This window comes from Heloderma suspectum, chromosome 2 (genome assembly GCF_057233095.1).
Source record: "Heloderma suspectum isolate Gila_16-S chromosome 2, 16-S_ref, whole genome shotgun sequence".
In the NCBI taxonomy this organism is placed as follows: domain Eukaryota; kingdom Metazoa; phylum Chordata; class Lepidosauria; order Squamata; family Helodermatidae; genus Heloderma; species Heloderma suspectum.
In genome coordinates, this window is record NC_139459.1 from 184283337 (window position 1) to 184304430 (window position 21094).

At 47.6% G+C, this 21094-nt stretch overlaps 1 protein-coding gene across 2 annotated transcripts in view; it reads left to right on the top strand.

The window, feature by feature from the left end:
• Positions 1–21094, top strand: part of RARG (retinoic acid receptor gamma) — a 138328-nt gene that overhangs the window by 105015 nt on the left and 12219 nt on the right. For both annotated transcript variants that reach the window (XM_084836674.1, XM_084836676.1), the window contains 2 exons: positions 14638–14786; positions 17370–17511. In XM_084836674.1, coding sequence (XP_084692800.1) covers positions 14638–14786; positions 17370–17511 — 291 coding nt within the window. The remainder of the gene's footprint in view (positions 1–14637; positions 14787–17369; positions 17512–21094) is intronic.

A 21094-nucleotide genomic window follows, 5' to 3' on the forward strand; every position in this document is an offset into this window, starting at 1 on the left:
TTAGGATTGTAAACCGCCCTGAGGGCTTCTGCCAGTTGAGCAGTATATAAATCATATAAACAAACAAATTAATCTGTAATAAAACAGGCACATCAGGCAGTGGCCTATTTTGATCCTTTCTCATGTTCTAGTAGACTATATGCAGGGGGTTGTTGGGCATTTAAAAACCAACAACACATGGGAAGCATTCAAAAATACGACTGCAGTCTGAAGTGATACAGTCCAAAATTCTGCCCCCTTGTTTGGCAGAATCAAAGAAGGGCTCCAGGGCCCCTAAGCACTTTATGCACTCGGCCAGCTATAGAAGCATTTGAAATCATAATGAATGTGTTGTTCCCAAGCTCTTGCTGGGCTGTATATTAGGATTTCCTGCCTTCGAGAGTTCCTCGGAGGGCCAGGGCTGGACACTTCCCCTCATTCCCAGTGGGGGCTGACAACCATATTTCATGCCACTTGTCCTGCCTGGGCGAAGGTGCAGTGGCCTCCTGCCCTCTGGGAACATGTTTGGGTTTGTTTCCTCTGTCGGAGCATCAGATTGTTGTCAGCGCAGGGGGATTTATGGCCAGGCCGGCTCTTCCCCTCTGTCTGCAGAGGCAGGAGAGCCCTGTCCCGCTGCGGTGGAATTTATGTCCTGCCCTCTGCTCCCACCTGTTGCGGAACATGCTCTTTATCTCACTTAATGATGCCTCAAAAGCCCGACAGTTCAGCTTCCGGTGGCTGTTCGGGGAGCTTTGGGTGGCCTTGGCTTTGGTTCCTTTGCCACAGCATGATGATCGTTCCATTCTCCATGCTGTGCAGTGCCAGGCAGGCAAGCTGGGAGCTGTCGGATGCAGTAGGGGGAGTCCAGTAAAACATGTCTGTTCTCTGGCTCAGCAACCTGCGCTGAACTGCCAGGAGGGGCTTTACTCCTTCTCAGCATTGATGGTTTGGAAGGGTACTCTCCAAAGCGTATTTTCTAGACTGCATTCAGGCAAACCCATGTAGGAAAGCTGACAGAAAATGGCCATGGAAGCTTGCCTTTGTTAATGCACAAATGGTTAGGTGCAAATGTCTGTCAGGTCCTCCACACTGCATGTTACAACTTGCCACGCGGAGGTCTAGGTGTTCACAGTAAGGGTTTAGAAAAATCATGCTCTCCTCCATACCTTACATGGTGTATGCAGCTTCTTTTCTACCCAGTGGGCAGCCACAAGGCAGGGCAAGTTGGATGTGTTCCCAGGCACACTGTCAGCTCTTGCAGGTCATCAGTGAGACCTAAAAGACCTGGACGCACAGCTCCACATGAGCTGATACTGTACCACAGAACATGCCCTAGCATTTTATTGCAATCCACGCTGGTCTCCTTGGGAGACTTTTGCGGGCTCCTCAGCAGACATGTTAGCATGGAAAGTATTCCTTACTTAGTTGGGAAGGTGCCTTATACCAGGCTCAGGTATTTGTCCAATATTGTCTATAGGGTGGCCACTTTACTCATTGCCAAAAAAGAGGAAATGCATCACTAGGAAAGAGGACAAAAGACGACAAACATGTTTGCATATAATGTGCATGTGCTAATTTGTATGTATAGCTGCGACTGTAAAAATAACAACTTAGGATTCTGGGCCCATTCAGTCTGCTGTCCAGGTGTGAAGTGTTGATGGGCAACTTCAAGGCCCCTGCCTGCTCTCCCCTTCTTAGGGTTCTTTGACTTTAAACCAGACTTGGACTGGAGAGCCCGTCAAATAGAGGACACCTTCAAAGAGAGGATTGTCCTCTGTAAAATAGGACACATGGCCACCTTAGTTGTCTACCCTGACCAGCAGCAACTCTCCAGGCAGAGAAGACTCTTTCCCATCACCTGTATCTGATCCTTCTTCCTGCCTTGAAGTAGAAAGTTTTAAAAAATGTATTGAACTCCTTGAGGGCAGGGACCCTGTCTGTTTTGCCCATGAAACTCTGTATGGCACAAGGTATAAAGATTGCTGTATTATAATAACAACAGTAACAACAACAACTGTAAATGTCTGTATATTTAGTTTTACCATTTGCCTAAACAAAAGAGATTATTGTGTTGACATATTTTTTACTGCTTTGTTTGGTGCAACATGATTTGAAATGTTGCTTGGACAGAAAACCATTCTACCCACCACTTCAAAAGAACCACCTTTCAACCCCAAACAAATCCATAATCATGTTTGACTCTTTAACATTTATATATATATATTTATATATATATATATATATATATATATAAATAAATAATACACACACACACACACACACACACACACACACACACACGTGTATATATATTCAGCAGTGTATGTGAATAGCTAAGGTGTATCTAAACAGCATAGCCCAGAAAAAATCCCAGACCCATGATCACCTATGTACCTAGAAATGTGATACTGAGACCTAAGTGTTTGAAGTGTTTATTCAGCCCTGGGTAGGGCTGGTACTTTAAAACTTTATGCTTTCTCTAAAATCAAATGAAAACAAAATTGATACAAGTGTCAACTAGAGATATGATTTCCCCCCCAAACCTGCATGTATGTGTCACATCTCTAGTTAATCAATCACCAATTTATTAATCAAACTTTCTAAAAGGGAGATATGGTGATCAAAACTTCAGAGAAGGATGATTTACAGTTCACAGCATTTTCCCCATAAACCTTCTCTTATACTGTGCTGCTACTGCAAATTCAGTTACTTTGAAAGGAACACATTTGTCAGCCTGATCTACGCATGTTTACTCAGGAATAAGCCCTGCTGATTTCAGTGGAACTTACCCCCAAGTCAGTATGTTTAAGATTGCAGCCTAAATGGCAGAGAGAATATCAGCTTAAATTGATCCATCTTCATTTTGACTAGGTCTCAGCAATCCAAACAAATATTTCTTCTATATATCACATCTCTAATCTTTTATTTTGGATTTTTGGTTTAATACGTATGCCTGAAAGAGATCTGTGTAACTCAAAAACTCGCTTTGACTGTTAGTTCGTTCAGTAGAGAATCATTTCACATTTAGGTTGCCAAAAAAATTATGGGCCCTTGCTTTTGTGCCTTTAATAGGAGATGGATATGCAGATTTTAGCAAGATTGTTTATCTCTGCAAAGTGGAAACCTTCATCTTCTGATTTCAATGTAAGGCACACAAGCAGGGGCCAGTAAAAAAAAAAAAAGTGGCAATCCTGTTTCACTGAGGTGTTCTCCTGAGGCCCACAGCCACAAGAACTTGTCTACAACCAAACTTGTGTCTTCTTTTCAGTCACTTATAACAGGGTGACCTTTCTATGCTTGAGATTTACCTGTCTTTCCATTCTGCCTAATGAACAGCCCTATGAAGCACAAACTTGTGCATATAGCTACATCAATCTACTAAGGAACAGAATGTTATCCACTTTCTGTCTTCTTGAGGCAAGAAAGAAAAACAGCCTTGATGTGGTTCAGAGGACTCCCAAGAGGTAGTGTTTGCAAAGGTGAGCTTTGCAATTAAAAAATCCCACTGTGCGGTTACCTTACAGCACTGTGTGTGTGTGTGTGTGTGTGTGTGAGAGAGAGAGAGAGAGAGAGAGAGAGAGATCATAGAATCCTAGAATCATAGAATAGTAGGGTTGGAAGGGGCCTACAAGACCATCGAGTCCAACCCCCTGCTCAGTGCAGGAATCCAAGTCAAAGCATCCCTGGCAGATGGCTGTCCGGCCTCATCTTGAATGCCTCTAATGTGGCAATGGGTGCCATTGTCGTATTGCTCTAAATATTGATGTTTCTCCTGATGTTCAGCCGGAATCTGGCTTCCTGTAACTTGAGCCCATGATTCCGTGTCCTGCACTCTGGGATGATGGAGAAGAGATCCTGGCCTTCCTCTCTGGGACAGCCTTTCAAGTCTTTGAAGAGCGCTATCCTATCTCCCCTCAGTCTTCTCAAGGCTAAACATGCCCAGCTCTTTTAGTCCCTCTTCATAGGGCTTTGTTTCCAGTCCCTTGATCATCTTTGTTGCCCTCCTCTGAATCCTCTCCAGCTTGTCTGCATCCTTCTTAAAGTGTGGTACCCAGAACTGGACACAGTACTCCAGATGAGGCCGAACCAGTGCTGAGTAGAGGGAAGCTAGTACTTCCCAGGATTTGGAAGCTATGCTTCTATTAATGCCGCCCAAAATAGCATTGGCCTTTTTTGCAGCCACATCACATTGTTGGCTCATATTCAGCTTGTGATCGACAACAATTCCAAGATCCTTCTTGCTTGCAGTGTTGTTGAGCCACGTATCCCCCATCTTGTAACTGTGCATTTGGTTTCTTTTTCCTAGGTGCAGAACTTGGCATTTATCCCTATGAAATGTCATTCTGTTGTTTTCTGCCCAGCGCTCCCGTCTATCAAGTTCCCTTTGAATTTTGTTTCTGTTTTCCAAAGTATTAGCTATCCCACCCAATTTTGTGTCACCTGAAATTCGATCAGCATTCCCTGCACATCCTCATCCAAGATCTTGCATTCTTTCTCTCTTATCAGTCTCTTTTAATTCTCACCAGCTTTTCATGCATATCTCTCTGTGTTTACGGGCTACTTTCAGGTAAATAAAGGCCTTGCATTGAGATCTAATCACCTGGCGGGGGCCCCTTTTGTCTGCCTCTATCTCCTGGCCCTGGGGAGTCAGTCATGCACTGTTGGAGCCAAGGGAGCAGCCTCCAAATGCCTATTGTCTTATCTGAAAGAAGAGGATAATGCAGTGGGTTAACATTCATGAGCTTCTAATTGTCCCTTCTTCTCTGATGCTGATGAGGGCTCCATGGGGAGGCAGAGGTTTGTGGGGGAGCTGAGAAGAATCTGGGGCAGAATTGCTAAGCAAGGAATTCAGTAGAAGGAGAACTGAAAATGCTTTCCTTCGATCTCATGGAAGAAGGGTGTGTTTCTTGGGAGGCGGGGAGATACTGGATTATAGATCAAGACCAGGAGAAGAGTCATGGTAGGAATCTGTATTGGCTTGCAGAAGAGTAGGTAGCCCTGTTTATGTATCACTTAAAAAAATTGTAGAATACTTGATTTGCTTTATTGCATTGAACCTCACAATAACCCTGTGTGGTAGGCCACAGTTGTTTCCATTTTACAAGCAGGGAGCAGAGGCTGAGAATGTATCATGGCTGGGCTTGAATCTGAATGCAGTTCAGTGGCTTGCAAGTCCACCTGGAAGGACAAAGGTGTAGGATTCTGGTGCATGTGTCTCTGACCAGAGCTCCCATTTGTCAGGCTCTGGTGCCTTATAGCTCAGTGGAAGAGCACATATTTGGGATGCAGAAGATTCCAGGTTCAATCCCTGGCATCTCCAGGTAGGGCTGGAAAGTCTCTTGCCTGAAACTTTGGAGAGCCACTGCCTGTCAGTGTTGACAATACTGGGCTAGATGGACCAATGATCTGACTCAGTATAAGGCAGCTTCTTATGTTCCTACCCCCTGTGCCATTGGCACTCTGTCTCCTCTATGAGCACAACAAACCGAGCTCCGGGCACATCTAGGCTGCAGCACCAGCCTGCCTGAATATCCAGTCAGTTGATCCCCAAGGGCCAGTCCCCATACACCAAGCTCTATAAAGCCCTAGCCTTAGAGTTGCTCCTCAGTCTGAGAAACTTGTTGCTAGTTTTCCCTTTTCCTGTTTAGGATCATCGCCCCCTGCTTGATATTGACCTTGCATTTGCTTGTATAGCCCCCCCCCCCGCTACTTCAAGTATTGACCCCTGCCTGATTTCGATTACACTTCTGCCTCTGGTCCTTCTGATATCTGCCTACTCTTGAATTGCTGAGGCCTAACAGGAGAGTAGACCAAATGGGGTATGTACCATTTCTCAGGAATCACACACGCAGCTTTCCCAACCCTGCCGCCGTCCATATGTTTTGGACTACAATTCCCATCATCCCTGATAATAGGTGGTGCTGACTGGGGCTGATGGGAGTTATAGTCCAAAACATCTGAATGGCAGCAGGGTGGGGAAGGCTGGGAGGGAGGTTGTGGTCAGGAACTGAGGCCCCAGTATTGGGATAAAAGAGGGACCAGCCCTGAGGCTGTTCTTACTAGCCCCCCAAAGTCACTGCCTTGCTCCACAGAATATTGCTGCCAGTAAGCCAGATGAGGTGGAGAACTGATGGCTTATTCTGTTTGTCACTCCTTAAGAAATTTAACGTTCTCCACAAATCCTGGGCTTTTCTCAGAACTGAGGCCTGGTTTCAGCCACCACTAGACCAGGGTGACAAAGGGCAGGGCCTGAGGGTATTTAATCCCCCAGTTTTGTGCAGTAGTTGCTTGCATAACACATCTTTTCAGACTACCTTCAGGATCTTTGGCAAGGCTTCAAGCCCCCACTCTGTTCACCAGTGGTGCTTGCTTCAGACCCACCAGCTGCCCCGCTTTAGATCTGAACCCTGTTCCTCCTCACCAGCAGCCATGGCAGTGAGAATTGGTGGGGCGAGGGATGAGTCTGTGGGACTTGAACCCAGCACTGTCAGATCCAAATACAATGTACAATTCTATGTTAGCTTGTATCCAAGAGTTCCCTTAAGAGGCATCACTTAGAAACAGTTGCCTAGAGAACATCCTTAGCTAAGACAGCATCCTTCACAATCTATGAGTCACTGCATGAGAGAGACAAACAGCAGTTCCTTGCACAATGCCTGTGTGGTCCTTTGAATATAATGTTGGAACTTGGGGGATATACAGATCACATCACTGTCTCCTGGCCTCAGTTCTTCATTGGCATCATGGGAATGCTGGTGACCCGCTTTTCAGGGTTATGGTGAGAGTGGGAAGGGATTGTATATACCCACTAGATACTAGCATACTCATAGTAAATGTATTTGTATACTGCATTTTCCACAGTACATTGTGCTCAAAGTGGTTCACAAAACAAATAAATGCAATCATAATTAGAATACAATACATTGTTAACTCAGCTACAGTTCATTTAAAACATTAAAATCTAAATAAGTGCAAGATGTACAAAGAGGTCAGTTAACAACATCCAATATCAATAATATACTTGCATTAAACAGGTCATGTTAAGAGACATAACATCAAACTCCCATTAAAAAAAGGATGCTCTAGCAGTGCTCTGATAACAATACTGCTACTAATAATAACCCTACAAATAACATACATGAAATATCAAAAGAAACTGGTGCAAATATAATGTTAATCTACATCCGAAGTAATGAAGATGTGGCTGAAATGGAAGCAAAGAACTTGCCATAAGAATAGGGTTGTGGGGCCTTTTAAAGGATCTCAGTGCTATAGGCAACTTGTGGCCCTCCAGATGTTTTGGCTGACAACTCCCATCAGCCCTAGCCAACATAGCCAATGGTGAGGGGAATTGTAAGCCAGAACATCTGGAGGGCAATATGTTTGCCCAGCCCTGGTAAAGGCATTTGTTCAGCAACTACTTTTAATAGGCTAGATTCTGAATAAGGGTGGAAGGGCCATCAACATTGGCTCCCTGCCCCTATGACTTGCTCCAACTTGAGCCAGAACACAAGCAAAGGGCTCCTTCTCCTCCAAGTATGAACAGCAACATACCCCTTGACATCTGTTTGCCCGTGTCTTGATTTGTAGGCAGTGGAAAGCAGCCAAGGTGTGTAATAAGAGACCTCTGCCAAAGACTCTGTTGCAGATCTGAGGAGGAGGGTGTTAAAGGAGCCCTTTGCCTATCTCTTAACTCCCATGTGGGAGAAAGCAGCTGAGGCGCCTTTTGGAATGGGAGACAAGCTCTGGGGGCCAGATTTAGCCCCCAGCCTGCCAGCTGCCTCTCCTTCACATAGGCCCTGGCTATATTGAGAGGTAATCTGCAGTCTGCACTCTGGCTGTGTGAAGAACTTAAGTGGGTGGGCAGTCAAGCCTGGACTGGGCTGTGTTGGGCCCTTAAGCACAGCTTTGAAACGGATACTCTGTTCCAGCAGTTACTCTCTGGGAAAATGGAAGGAGCCACCTTGAATCAAGGAGCTGCCCCTTGACTGTGACTGTCACTTTAACACTGATGCCGCCAGGATGCGGACAACAGATACTGAATCTCCCTCCCAACGCTATCTTAGAGGAAAGCAGCAACCTTGATTACCACTGATTTAATTCTGGGGTTTCCTGTAGCAACTACAGAAATGTAATTAATAAAGCAGGGGTGAAGAACCTCAAGCCTGGAGGTCAAATCCAGTCCTCCTCCCCTGGCCTCACCCCCTTTCCCCAACCACCTATCATTTGGGGGTTTCCTGGCTTTTGTGCAATTTTTTCCCCATTCCAGAAGGTTGAAATGCCTCTCCTAAGGCTGAGTTACTGGAAGGAAGAGCTTTAAGCTAAAATACACTGATATGTTTAGTATTTTGACCAATTGCCCCTTTTGCCCCGCCCAACACTGGAATGTGGCCCCTGAGAGCTTCTCCGAAATGGGCTGAAAGAGCAGTCTTTACTGTCTCAGAAGCACATATTTGAAATGAGTGTATGGAATTGCTTTATATCAGGGCATCTCCAGGAATTGCTTTATATCAGGGTGGGCAACTTGTGGCCCTCCAGATGTCATTAGACTGCAACTCACATCATCCTTCACAATTGGCTGTGCTGGCTAGGGCTGATGAGAGCTGTAGTCTAACAACACCTGGAAGGCCACAGGTTGCCACAAGTGGGAGGGGCCATAGCTCAGTGGTAGAGCAGCTGCTTTGCATGCAGAACATCCCAGGTTTGATCCCCGGCATCTCCAGGTAGGGCTAGGAAAGAATCCTGCCTGAAACTCTGGAGAGCTGCTGCTGCCAGTCAGTGTCAACAGCACTGAGATTGATGGACCAAAGGTGTGACTCAGTATATGTCATGTTCCTGTGCCCACCCCTGCATTACATACTGTTCATTGGTCCATACAACTCAGTTTTGTGTGCTACCCTGGCTGGGAACAGCCCCCAAAGATCTCGGGCAGATGCGCAACTAAGATTCTTTATACTAGAACCAGGACCTTTTGCATGCAAAGCATGTGCTCTGCTACTGAGCTTTGGGCCCTCTCCTACTTTCATCTTGGGAGAGAGTAAAGAATATGTAATATGAAAATGTGTTTAATTCCAAATGGCATCCATGCACAATCTTCACACTACTGGTTTATGTGTTGTGTCTATTGTAATACAGAATTCGTTTATCTAATTGGCGTGAGGAACAATGGAACAGGTTGGATGGAAGAAATGTCATTTAACCAGGAGATGTGGATTTCAATCAGCTGCTGCCATTGTTGATCAGCTGTTCAGCATTAACAGGACACAGCTGGTTGGTTGGATCAGCTGTCACCACTGAAAAGCTGATCAGTGCTAATGCAGGGGTCCCCAACCTTTTTGGGTTAGTGGGCGCATTTGGAATTTTGAGAGTGTTGTGGGCACTCTCACAAAATGCCTGCCATGGCGGAGGAGGCTCCCATATTAACAAAATGACTGCCATGGTGGGAGTGGCGCATCACGAAACACCCATTTCCCAGAAGGCAAATTGGTGGGACTAAAATAGAAGTAACTTACCCAAGAACCCAAGTACAAGGCAGACGTGAGGTCTGAGCTCCAAATCACCTTTTTTGAACCCACTTTTTTTTCATCCACTCCTCACTTATGAGACAGCCTTCTCCAGCTTGATGTTGTCTGGATGTTTTGAACTAAAATTCCCATAATTCCTGACCATATCTGGAGGGCACCAGGTTGGGGAAACCTGTTCTAAGATTTGACCAGGCATTATCCATGCATGTGCTTTTAAGCATATGGTCACGACCACAAGGACCAGAAACTTGCTCTTTTTAAAAATGAAAGAATGCTGAGATTCTCAGGAATTGTGTGCCCAAAACCACATTCTGTGGCTTTTCTGCAGTATGTGAAGAATCTGCTTCAGCACAGTAGAGACATAATAGTAGAAGATTTGCCGTGTTCTTGCCTAGCCCCAAGCTGCATGCATTAGTTTGTTTATTGTAGAGTCATTCATAAAGGGTGAAAGAGAAATACACAAATGGGCTGTTATTGTCGTGTGCACTGAATATTCATTGGAGGGTTATTTGTGAGGGTGGGAAGGCTGCATTTGTTTATTGTAAGCTCACTTATAAGGACTGGGCCCAAGAGACAGGATGGCTGCTTGGGATTTGCTGGTTATCTATTGTAGTAGAGTGGCTACAAAATGCTGATTTCCTTTTGCAAACAAAGTTTGTGCTAGAGCCAGGATTGGAAGGTATGGAAGATAGTGGAAAGCTGAAGTGGGGGTGAGGAGGGAAGGCTTTTGTATCCCTTCACTCCTGCCCATTCATAGGACCCCTGGCATATTGTAAGCAGGGAATTCCCTCCACCAGCCTTCCTTAAACTGGTGCCCTGAAGATGTGTTGGACTGCAACGCGCATCATTTTCATAACCGTGCTGGCTGGGAATAATGGGAGTTGAAATCTGACACTTCTGGAGGGCACCATTGGGAAAGGCTGCCCCACACAAACATTCAAACAGCCCCCAGATCAACCGATCAGCTGCAACACTGTTGTTTTCTAGTTGACAAAAAATCATTTCAGCCCAATCCTGGTGCTTCATTTCCCTGAACGAATGAACATTTAGGACAGCCTTCCTGAACCTGGCACCTTCCAGATGTATTGGATTACAACTCCCATCATCCCCAATCCAGTGGGCGTGCTGGGTTGGGATGATGGGCGTTGTCCCTCAACACACTGGGGGGGCATACCAGGTTGGGGAAGTCTGATTTAAGAATTCACCTCTGGCTGCTTCTAAAAGCAAACCACAATGGTTCAGCATTCTTTTTCATCAATGCGTATTTGTAATCCACCCAGAGAACATTAGTTATTGGGTGGATTAGAAATGTAATTAATTAAATAAATGGTATATTCTGAAAGAAAGATGTTGCCTTCATCTGTCTAATCATGAGAGTGAAGTGAAGGTCCAGACCTAAGGAGAGGCAGCTAAAAAATGAACATGCTGCATTCAAGAAGGTCATTAGCAGAGCTGAGCAAAACTGCAAATAGAAGATGAGAAAGTTGGAGTTAACTTTTAACTGAGACTTAAGTGAAATCGGATGAAACAGTAGTGATTTTATGGAAACATCTTTCTTTTCTTTGTTATGGCTCCATACAGCCCAAGTCCCCATTTGCCAGGGGAGAAAGGTCCCACCCCCTCAGTCTCACCAACCCTGAAAATTCAAACACCCCCAATTCCTGGGGAAAATGGGACTTTTACAGGAGGGAAAACTGGACTAAAAAGGCTGCCTCCCACCCCAGCTTTTCTAACCTATGTCTCTTTTGGGGCAGGGTCATTCCTTTCCTCCCTCCCCCAGGGAAAGGGATTAGGTTACACAGCTCTGGTAACAATTCCAACCTGTTTGGCCTGGAATGTGGCATTTAGGGCCTTGTCACAGGAAATTCGGTCTGTGTTGAAAGCTAGAATTGCAAACAGTTCCATGCTTTGCCCAGGTTGGGGCGGTGGAAAAACGCTGCTTGAGCTGAAGGAACTCTGTCCAGGCGCCCTGGGTCACGGTGAGGGCAAGAGGCATGGAGTTTAGGACTAAATCTTTCAGTGTTGACTCCTTCCCAAGCAACTGTGCTCTCTCTCTCTGTATAAGCCATGCACAGTTACACTTTGTACTGTAATACTGGCTGACCAAGCTGTGACCATGTTCCCCCCTCCCACCCCAAATACCCAACAAACTTGCCCCAGGCCTTTGGCTGAGTTCTTCCCAGTACATGTTTTTGTTCTGCCGTCTGTGGTTAAGTGTCAGATGGGGACCTGGAACACCTGAGGTCAAGATTCTACTCAGTCATGAGACAGCCGCAGGCAAGTAACGTTCTTTTGGCCTCAGTTTTCCCATTTTGCAAAATAAAATGGGAACAAAAGTGATTCTTGAGGTGGTCATGTTAGTCGGTTACTCTGTGTGTGTGTGTGTGTTTGTATGGTATATAAAATTATGCATGGTGTGGAGAAACTGGATAGGGAGACTCAGGGGTGTCAGCCAAGGAAGCTGATTGGTAGGAGATTCAGGACAGGTTAAAAGGAAGCACTTCTTCACACAGCATAGTTAAACTATAGAATTCACTACCACAAGATGTAGGCCACCAACTTGGACAGCTTTAAAGGGGGATTAGACAAATTCATGGAGGATAAGGTTGTCAGTGGCCGTCATGATGGCTCTATGATACCTCTGTGCTCAGAAGCAGAATGTCTTTCAATATCAGTTTCTGGGGTACACAACAGGGAGGGTCCTAATGTGTTCATGTCCCGCTTATGGGTTTTCCATCAGCAGGGGTGGGCACTTCGTGGCCTTCAAGATGTTTTGGCCTACATCTCCCATGATCCCTCATTATTGACTATATTGGCCAAAACATCTGGAGGGCCACAAGTTGCCCACCACTGCATTAGGGTATCTGGTTGTCCACTGTGGGAACAGAATGTTGGCTAAATAGACCTTTGGTCTGATCCAGCACAGCTCTTCTTATGTGGCACACAAAATCTTGTGGCATTTTAATAACTAACAGCTTGTTTGTTGCGTAAGCTTCCATGGACTACAGCCCAAGTAATTAGATGGATGAGAAGGTATCTATTGTGTACTAAGCTTTTGTGAACTAGAGAAAGACTGATGCATGATTAGATGAATGGTACCTGATGATGAAATGGGTTCTAGTGCACAAAAGCTTATGCTGCCATCGACCTGTTAATCTCTAAGGTTCCAGAAAACTTTTTCCAGGCATTTCCTTTAGTGTTGTGAGTGGAAACTGCAAAAGATTGTAAAGCACTTTGCAGAGTCCTGTATAAATTATTTGTAAGGTGGGAGTACATCTCCCTGATGGATGGGTCTAGCTGTCCCTTCTGTTAAAGCCTATAAATCAGGGTTCCTCAGACTTTCTGAACTTGTCCCTGCCTTCTGTACTTTCTTTATCTTATGGTCCCCAAAGCCAACACTCTCCAAACCCAGCTCTGATAATCTGTTCCATGGGTGAGCTGGTGGAGATTCTCAAAGCCTACAACTGCAGCAAGTGAAAATCTATGGATTTGGGTATTAACCCAACATTGGCATTTGAAAAGGAGCAAACCCCAATAGGAATCATATCCGGAGAAGCTATTGCTGAACAAAACTCTTCCTGAACTTCCTTCTTCCCATATCAGGTTGAGATTATGGGGCATTGGGGATGCAGGCCCCCCTCAAAACTTAGTGTAGATCAGGTGAGTGTCCACTGCTGGAGGATTCAGCCCATCCAGGTAGATCGGAGAAGGAAAGTCCCCCTGCTGTGGGATCTTATTTTTCTTGGAAACTACTCACCCTTCTTTGAAAGCCACCAGTTCCCTCCAACAGGGCTCAGTCCTGGGCCCAGTGCTCTTCAACATTTTTATTAATGACTTGGAGGAGGAGGTGCAGGGAATGCTGATCAGATTTGCAGGTGACACAAAATTGGGTGGGATAGCTAATACTTTGGAAGACAGAAACAAAATTCAAAGGGATCTTGATAGATGGGAGCGCTGGGCAAAAAACAACAGAATGACATTTAATAGGGATAAATGCCAAGATCTGCACCTAGGAAAAAGAAACCAAATGCACAGTTACAAGATGGGGGATACGTGGCTCAACAGCACTGCAAGCGAGAAGGATCTTGGAATTGTTGTCGATCACAAGCTGAATATGAGCCAACAATGTGATGTGGCTGCAAAAAAGGCCAATGCTATTTTGGGCGGCATTAATAGAAGCATAGCTTCCAAATCCTGGGAAGTACTAGTTCCCCTCTGCTCAGTACTGGTTCGGCCTCATCTGGAGTACTGTGTCCAGTTCTGAGCACCACACTTTAAGAAGGATGCAGACAAGCTGGAGAGGATTCAGAGGAGGGCAACAAAGATGATCAAGGGACTGGAAACAAAGCCCTATGAAGAGGGACTAAAAGAGCTGGGCATGTTTAGCCTTGAGAAGAGAAGACTGAGGGGAGATAGGATAGCGCTCTTCAAAGACTTGAAAGGCTGTCCCAGAGAGGAAGGCCAGGATCTCTTCTCCATCATCCCAGAGTGCAGGACACGGAATCATGGGCTCAAGTTACAGGAAGCCAGATTCCGGCTGAACATCAGGAGAAACTTCCTGACTGTTAGAGCAATACAACAATGGAACCAATTACCTAGGGAGGTGGTGGGCTGTCCCACACTGGAGGCGTTCAAGACGAGGCTGGACAGCCATCTGTCAGGGATGCTCTGACTTGGATTCCTGCATTGAGCAGGGGGTTGGACTTGATGGCCTTGTAGGCCCCTTCCAACCCTACTATTCTAGGATTCTAGGAGCCTGCCCCCCCCATTTGAGAAGCCCTGTTTTAAAAGGTATAGCCAACCATGCACAGACATATGTGGTTCCATATTCTATGATGGAAGAAACAGAAGGATAGCTTCTTCCTCCAAGAGGGATACCATGTGTTTAAACCAGCCTTTGCCCAGCCACTACAACTCGCATAAGCCACAGCCAGCATGGTTGGGGAAAGGCTGGTTTAGAGCTTGATGGTTCTCCCCACCCTACTCCATAACGCTGGGGACTAGAAGCTTCCTTAAAAAAAAAAAATAAAATAAAATAAATGTAATCTGACATTTTATCTATTTTTACCAGTGCTTGTTCTTGGGTGTTGAATGTCAGCATTTCTGTCTGACGCTCCCTTCTTTCCCTCTGCAGCGGTGGAGACCCAAAGCACAAGTTCAGAGGAGATGGTGCCCAGCTCCCCCTCTCCACCCCCACCGCCACGTGTCTACAAACCTTGTTTTGTCTGCAACGACAAGTCCTCTGGCTACCATTACGGGGTTAGCTCCTGCGAGGGCTGCAAGGTGAGTAACAGGAGTCTGCTGGGTTCAGGGCAGCAGGGAGGGTGGTGGGATGTACTCCCCAGCTACCTGGGGCAGTGGCCTCCTCATGGCTGGGCTCGCCAAAATCCAGAGCTAAAGCCAGCATTGTGCCTGCAGCTGCTCAGCCAGAAGGGTGTGGTTGGCTACTTCATCCAGGCCTCCCTTCCTCCACAAAAGAATGTTTGCAGTAGGGAATTCCAAGTGTGCCAACACCCAAAACAGATTATGTAAACCAGATGAAATGTGCAAAACAAGCAAATGTATGCTGACTTGGCATCCTTTGTTCCAGTTGCTGAAGCTGGGTTTTCTGGTTGCAGAATCAGGGGTTTCTGGTTGCAGAAATTCTGCCCGGAATATTCTATAAGATCCTCTAAATATCATCAGAGTTAGGCCGGGGCTGTGGGTGGCCACCCTGATTCCTGACCTGGAGTGCATGTCCTCCAAATTAGGATGCCTCAGGTCATTCGCTGGAGCTGAGAACTATACTCAGACTTTCTGCCTGAAAGCACAGCAAGGAACGGCAGGAAAAAGGACAGGTGCCTCATATTTATACCAGAGCTGGCCAATTCAGAGGCGCTGTGCTTTTGCCCAGTTGCAAGTGTGCATGTTCGTTCTTCCCTTCTCTGCCTGAAGAGGATTCTGCAGCATGCTAGGCAAGGTTCAGGGCCAAACCAGACGAGAGGTGAAATGCACGATCGCATTTCACGTGTCCGGTTTTGTTGTTGTTCAGTAGCAGCCATGGGGGAAGGGTGTGTGTGTTCCCACTCAAGATTGGGATTAATCCTCCCCTTGTTCCCCACTTCTGTGCTGCAGTCCTGACAAAAAATCTCTCAAGTTCTATTTGCCATAGGAGGAAGCTGATATTGGCACCAATATTGGCACAGCAGTTAGCCGCCGGGGAGGGGAGGCAATTTTCATTGGGACCATGGTGTGTGGTGGTAAAGACTGAACTCCCTGCCGCAGCCTTGATCCCAGTTCTCTTTCCCACCCCCATGGCTGCAGTTTGACAACAGCAAAAGCAAGAGGGTCGTGCAGTGCTATCACACGTTTCACATATTGTCCAGTTTGCTCCTCGGTGCTGGAGCTTTTTTCATTGATAAGGTCCCAGGTTCAGTCACTGACTTTGTAATCTTTATCATGTATACATGCTTTAGTGCAAGGGTGCAGGAACTCAGGCCCAGGGGTCAAATCCAGCCCTCCAGGGTTCTCCAGATGGCCACACCCCTTTCCCCCAACCACCAATCATTGGGTGGTTTCCCAGCTTTTGTGCAGTTTTTCCCCATTCTAAGGGTGCAATCCTATGCATGTTTAGACAGGAAAAAGTCCTAGAATTCCTAGCATACTGGCTGAGGAATGCTGGGAGTTGTAGGACTTTTTTCTTTCTAAACATGCATAGGATTGCACCCTAAAAGATGGAAATGCCTCTCCTAAGGCTTAGTTATTGGCAGGAAGCTAAAATATGTTGGTATTTTTAATATTTTGGCCCTGCCCAAAATTGAATTTGGCCCTTGGGCTGAAAGAGGTCTGACACTCCTGCTCTAGAGCATCCAAAGCATTATCTCAGCAATCCTTACAATCGCCCCTGTAAAGCAGGCCAGTATTATTGTCCCCATATTGCAGCTGGGGAACAGAGGCAGCTGAGTGCTCATAGCTTGCCTAAGGCCTTTCAGGGAAGCTTTGCAGCGGAGGCCATATTTGGATTTGGGACTTCTCGGCTTGCACACCTAGTCCCTACACACACCTCCCTTAACCTGGCGCCCTTCAGATGTTTTGGACTACAACTCCCATCTGCCCTGAACACTGGCAGTGCTGGCTGAGGCTGATGGGAGTTGTAGTCTGAAACATCTGGAGGGCACCAGGAAGAGGAGGTTGCTTTACACGATACCACAGCTCTTTTCACAGGTTAAAAGGATCACAGATAGAAGACCTTGGAATAGCTTCATGTGCCTGAGACCTTGGAGAGTGGCTGCCAGTCTGCCAAAACCATCCTGGGCTAGAAGGATGGATGGTCTGAGTGCATACAAGGCAGCTGCTTCTATTCCTTTTATATAAGTCTTCCCCAACCTAGTGCCCTTCAGATGTGTTGGACAACAACTCCCATCTAACACCTCTGGAGGGTGCCAAGCTTGGGTAGGCTGTTTTTCTATCCTGATATACATGTGTGTAAAGATTCAAAACTAATACTGCCATAGGTCTTCGGATTCATGCTGGTTAAGAGGCAACATCCGAAATAGCCCTCTGAGCTGCTCAGTGGCCCTTTAAGCAGCAGGCTGAGAGAGTCAGTCGGTGCCCTGTGCTAGTACAGTTGGCCTTGGGAAAGAAGTCTTGGAGAGAGGACTGCTTGGAATTAATTAATTAATTGCATTTCCATCCCACCTTTCTTCCATCATGGAACTCAAAGTGGCTACATCTGGTACCCAGGTGGTCTCCCAGACCCAGACCTGCTTAGTTTCAGCAAGGTGGCTGCTTCATGTGCCTTCAGACCATGCCCTGGAACTCCCTGGGAGGGTGGTCTTCTTCCACCTCACCAACGTACTTGGTCACCTTCTCTCCATGACCCTCCAGGGCTTTTTTCGGCGGAGCATCCAGAAAAACATGGTCTACACTTGCCACCGGGACAAGAACTGTCAGATCAACAAGGTCACCCGTAACCGCTGCCAATATTGTCGCCTGCAGAAGTGCTTTGAGGTTGGCATGTCCAAAGAAGGTGAGCGCCTCCATTGGGGCTTGCGTGTTGGGTCCACTTTGGGAGCGGGGAAGGGAGTGTATTAGGCCTTCCTGTGGCCTGGTGGAAAGCTGAAGCCAGGGTGGTCGCCATCTCCTATTTAACAGGACTGGGGCATCCATAGCATGGCAAGCGCCGTACAGAACACAGAGTTGACGTGGACAGGGCTTGAGGCAAGGTGAATGGACAGCAAATTGAACAGAAAAGAAGAGGCTGTGGTAGGCTGGCGAGGGCTTTGGGAAGAAGTGGGTTTTGAGAAGGGATCTGAAAGTGCAAAGCAGCCGTGGGGAACCTCAAGGCTCCCCAGTCTGGCCTGTGAGGCATTCTAGGAAGGAGCACCCCCTTCTGCTAGGCCATGCTTCCTTGCCTTTGCTCTCCCCATCAGCTCAGTTGTGAGGGGGAGATTAAGAGCGCTCCTTGAAGCTGGGCACTATCCTGACTGGGAAAGGCGCAGGGGGAGGTGCATCTGGCTCCTGAGGCAGGAAGAAGCCAAGCCAAGTGGTCCTCGAGGCTGCAGAGCTCTGTGCTTTGCTCCTCCTTCATCCTTCCCACGGGCAGAAGGCATCGTCACTGAGCTGGAGTCCAGAAGAGCATCTCCCCCAGGCACAGGCACAGTCAGAGCTTCACCCACCCCGCATCCTCCCCTAACAGGGAGGGCATGAGGTGGGCAGAACAAGTGAGCCACTGAGCTGGTGCCTCCTTGAGGCACTGGCTCAGTGCCAGGGCTGGTCACCTGCCGAGGGCCCACCCCCCAGCAAGAGCCCACTGACAAGAGCCCCTGGAGTTGCTCCTCCTCTTCACCAGTGCAACCTGCTTCTTCACTTGCCTCTCGCTCTGGCCCAGACAGCGGTGGTGGTGAGAAGGAGGAGAATGCTGTGGCCTGCTTGCTCACAGGCTCTCTTGCCTGTGAAGCCAGCAAGTGGTAGCAATGGTGAGAGAGAGGATGAAGAGCACTAGCAGCTGCTGACAATGATTGCGAGAAGGTAGGCTCACTGAGGGAGGGGGCCCATGGAGGGTGTCTTGCCCAGGTACCGTGAAAAACCTGGAGATGGCCCTGCTGCTGAGTGCCTTGCATGCCAGCAGTGGCCCTGCCCATTTGGGGCATGTGGCACACCCACTTTGTGGACGTAGCCCTGCCCAGTGCCAACATCTGGCCCATGGGGGTCTTCTACAGGTGCAGTCCAGCCCCCGGGGACTAAGTAGTTCCCCACCCCTAGTATAAAGGGAAGTGGTACGATAGACTGGCAGAGGGATGCATGTTCTAAGCATAAGGAGCAGTATAGTGCAAGTAGGAGACCAAGCGGGTTAAGAACATAAAAAGACCTGTGCTGGATCAGACCAAAGGCCTATCTAGACCAGCATTCTGTTCCCACAGGGACCAACCAGACACCCCAGTAACCATTAAAAGATTCCTCCTGTGGATTTGGGCAGGGACCATACAACATTTATATCATGGATCCATGTGCACCCATCCACTGATCACATCTGCGTCCATGTAGAGGCAAAGTTGAGCATGCACTGTTGGACTCGATGGTCTTGTAGGCCCCTTCCAACCCTATGAGTCTATGAGTCTCTGTGTTCCAGGGCATGTCCAAATGATCGAGGCATTTCTGAGTCTACAACCACATTCTTTTAAGGAATGGCCTATGTATATGCAGCTCCTCACCCCTGCCCCACCCCAGCCTCTGTCGCTGTGGACTGATTTACACATTACGCATGGGATACAGAGTTTTTGCGCCCGATACCAAGGCCTGTGTTGCCGAGATACAATCGCAGGCGCATCTCAGAGAATGCACACGGTCCTGACCAGAGCAAGGGATCTTCTGCAGTCTGCAGACTCCTGCTCAGCCATCTGCTTTCCATATCTGGTTTCAGGCTGTATAACATTTTCTTCCAAGGTGGCGCTTTGGGATGGATTTTCCCCTGGAGGAAAATGTTGGGGGAAACGTTTACCTCAGAACTGAAAAGGCGTACCTGGATTGTTCAGGAAAGATGCCTGAGCAAGAGACTAGATTATGGTCATTTCCCCCCTGGGGGTGGGAGTGGGGGGAGGAATCCATGTTGATATTTTGTTCTAATGAAATGTTTTCCACGTGTCTTCCTCTGAGGGGAAACAATTCCAAAAGCGCTCCCATGGAGTATCAACAAACAAACAGACTCCCATAGGAGGAGGTCCTTTGGTCATTTCTGGGCCGGGCAGGGCGGGTTTGCCACCACTTTCAGAGTGCTGTCAGCTGCTGAGCCTTTTCAGAGACAGAGTGCCTCTCAGCGGCTGTTGCTTTTACTCCCGACTGCTTAGGCATGTCTTCGCACGGGCCTGGGCCAGGGCTCACATTAATCACCGTCTCTTTAAGAGCCCCTAATTAGGAATGTCTATGTCTCAAAAGCTGGCGATTTATTTCCAAGGGCCTGTCACTTTAAAGGGAGAAGTGGGTGGGAGGATTGGGCGAGGGGTGTGTGGCAGTTGGGCTGGGGGTGGGGAGAATGTTATCCCGATGGGTTGTCACTACGGAGACAGGAAACGGATAGCCTGAGGGATTTGGGCCAGCGGAGTCCCTCCTCCCTTCCCCTCCATATCCCATCTAGGCTTAGATTTGGGACTGGGGGGCAGGGGTTTGCTGGCGAAAGCACAGAACCGAGGAGATGAGGAGTTTGCCCTCTTGGCTAGACATCTCCCATTCAACCTTGTTGCCTCGGCGCCTCTTTCACCGTATACCTTTGCATCTTGAAAGCGAGGGCTTCCGCATTCATGTTGCTGTGTGCGTGCGTGTGTGTGTGTGTGTGTGGGGGGGGGGTAATTTGGGGGGAACTCCCTCAAGGCAGTGTGTTGTGTTGTCTGCACTGTATGTTTTATCCCCCCTCCAGAGCTCGGCTGTATGGCTTGGCTGGCAGTCACCCCCCCCAGCCCCCATCAGCATTGTGCTGACTGTGGCTATAAGTGTATATCCTGTCGATTGGCGTATCCTGTTCCCAGATCCCTGGCGCTTTATCCTGGGGTGAACAGGAAGGGCAGCCAGGGAAGGCTCAGGCCGAAGAGAGTGCACACGCAACCCCAGGACTCTCAATAAGGGAGGCATGATGGTGGCAGGGCTTGGGTGGTACTGGTGCGGCGGACACCCCTTGTTGGAGGAGGACATCTCCAGCCCCCCAGTGAACACACACACACACACCAGCCCAAGAGAACCTTGGTCTGAGAAATTTTTGCAGCATCCATAGGAACGCAGGAAGCTTCCCTTGTAACTGAATTAGTCCAATCAGTCCTTGGTCTATCTAGCCCAGTATTGTTGACACTGACTGGTAGCAGCTCTCCAGTGCTTCAAGTAGGAGCTTTTCCAGCCGTACCTAGAGATGCCGGGGATTGAACCTGGAACCTTCTGCATGCACAAAAGGTGCTCTACCACTGAGCTATGGGCCTTTTCCAGATTCCTTGCCTAGAGGGCCCTGGATCTGGGTCTCTTGTTTCGAGACATCTGGAGCTACTTGCTCTGGCAATGCAGATGCTCTCCCCATTGTGGTATTCTGTGGTCTGCCTGGTTAACCTGTGAGGCATCGGTAAGTGGACAGT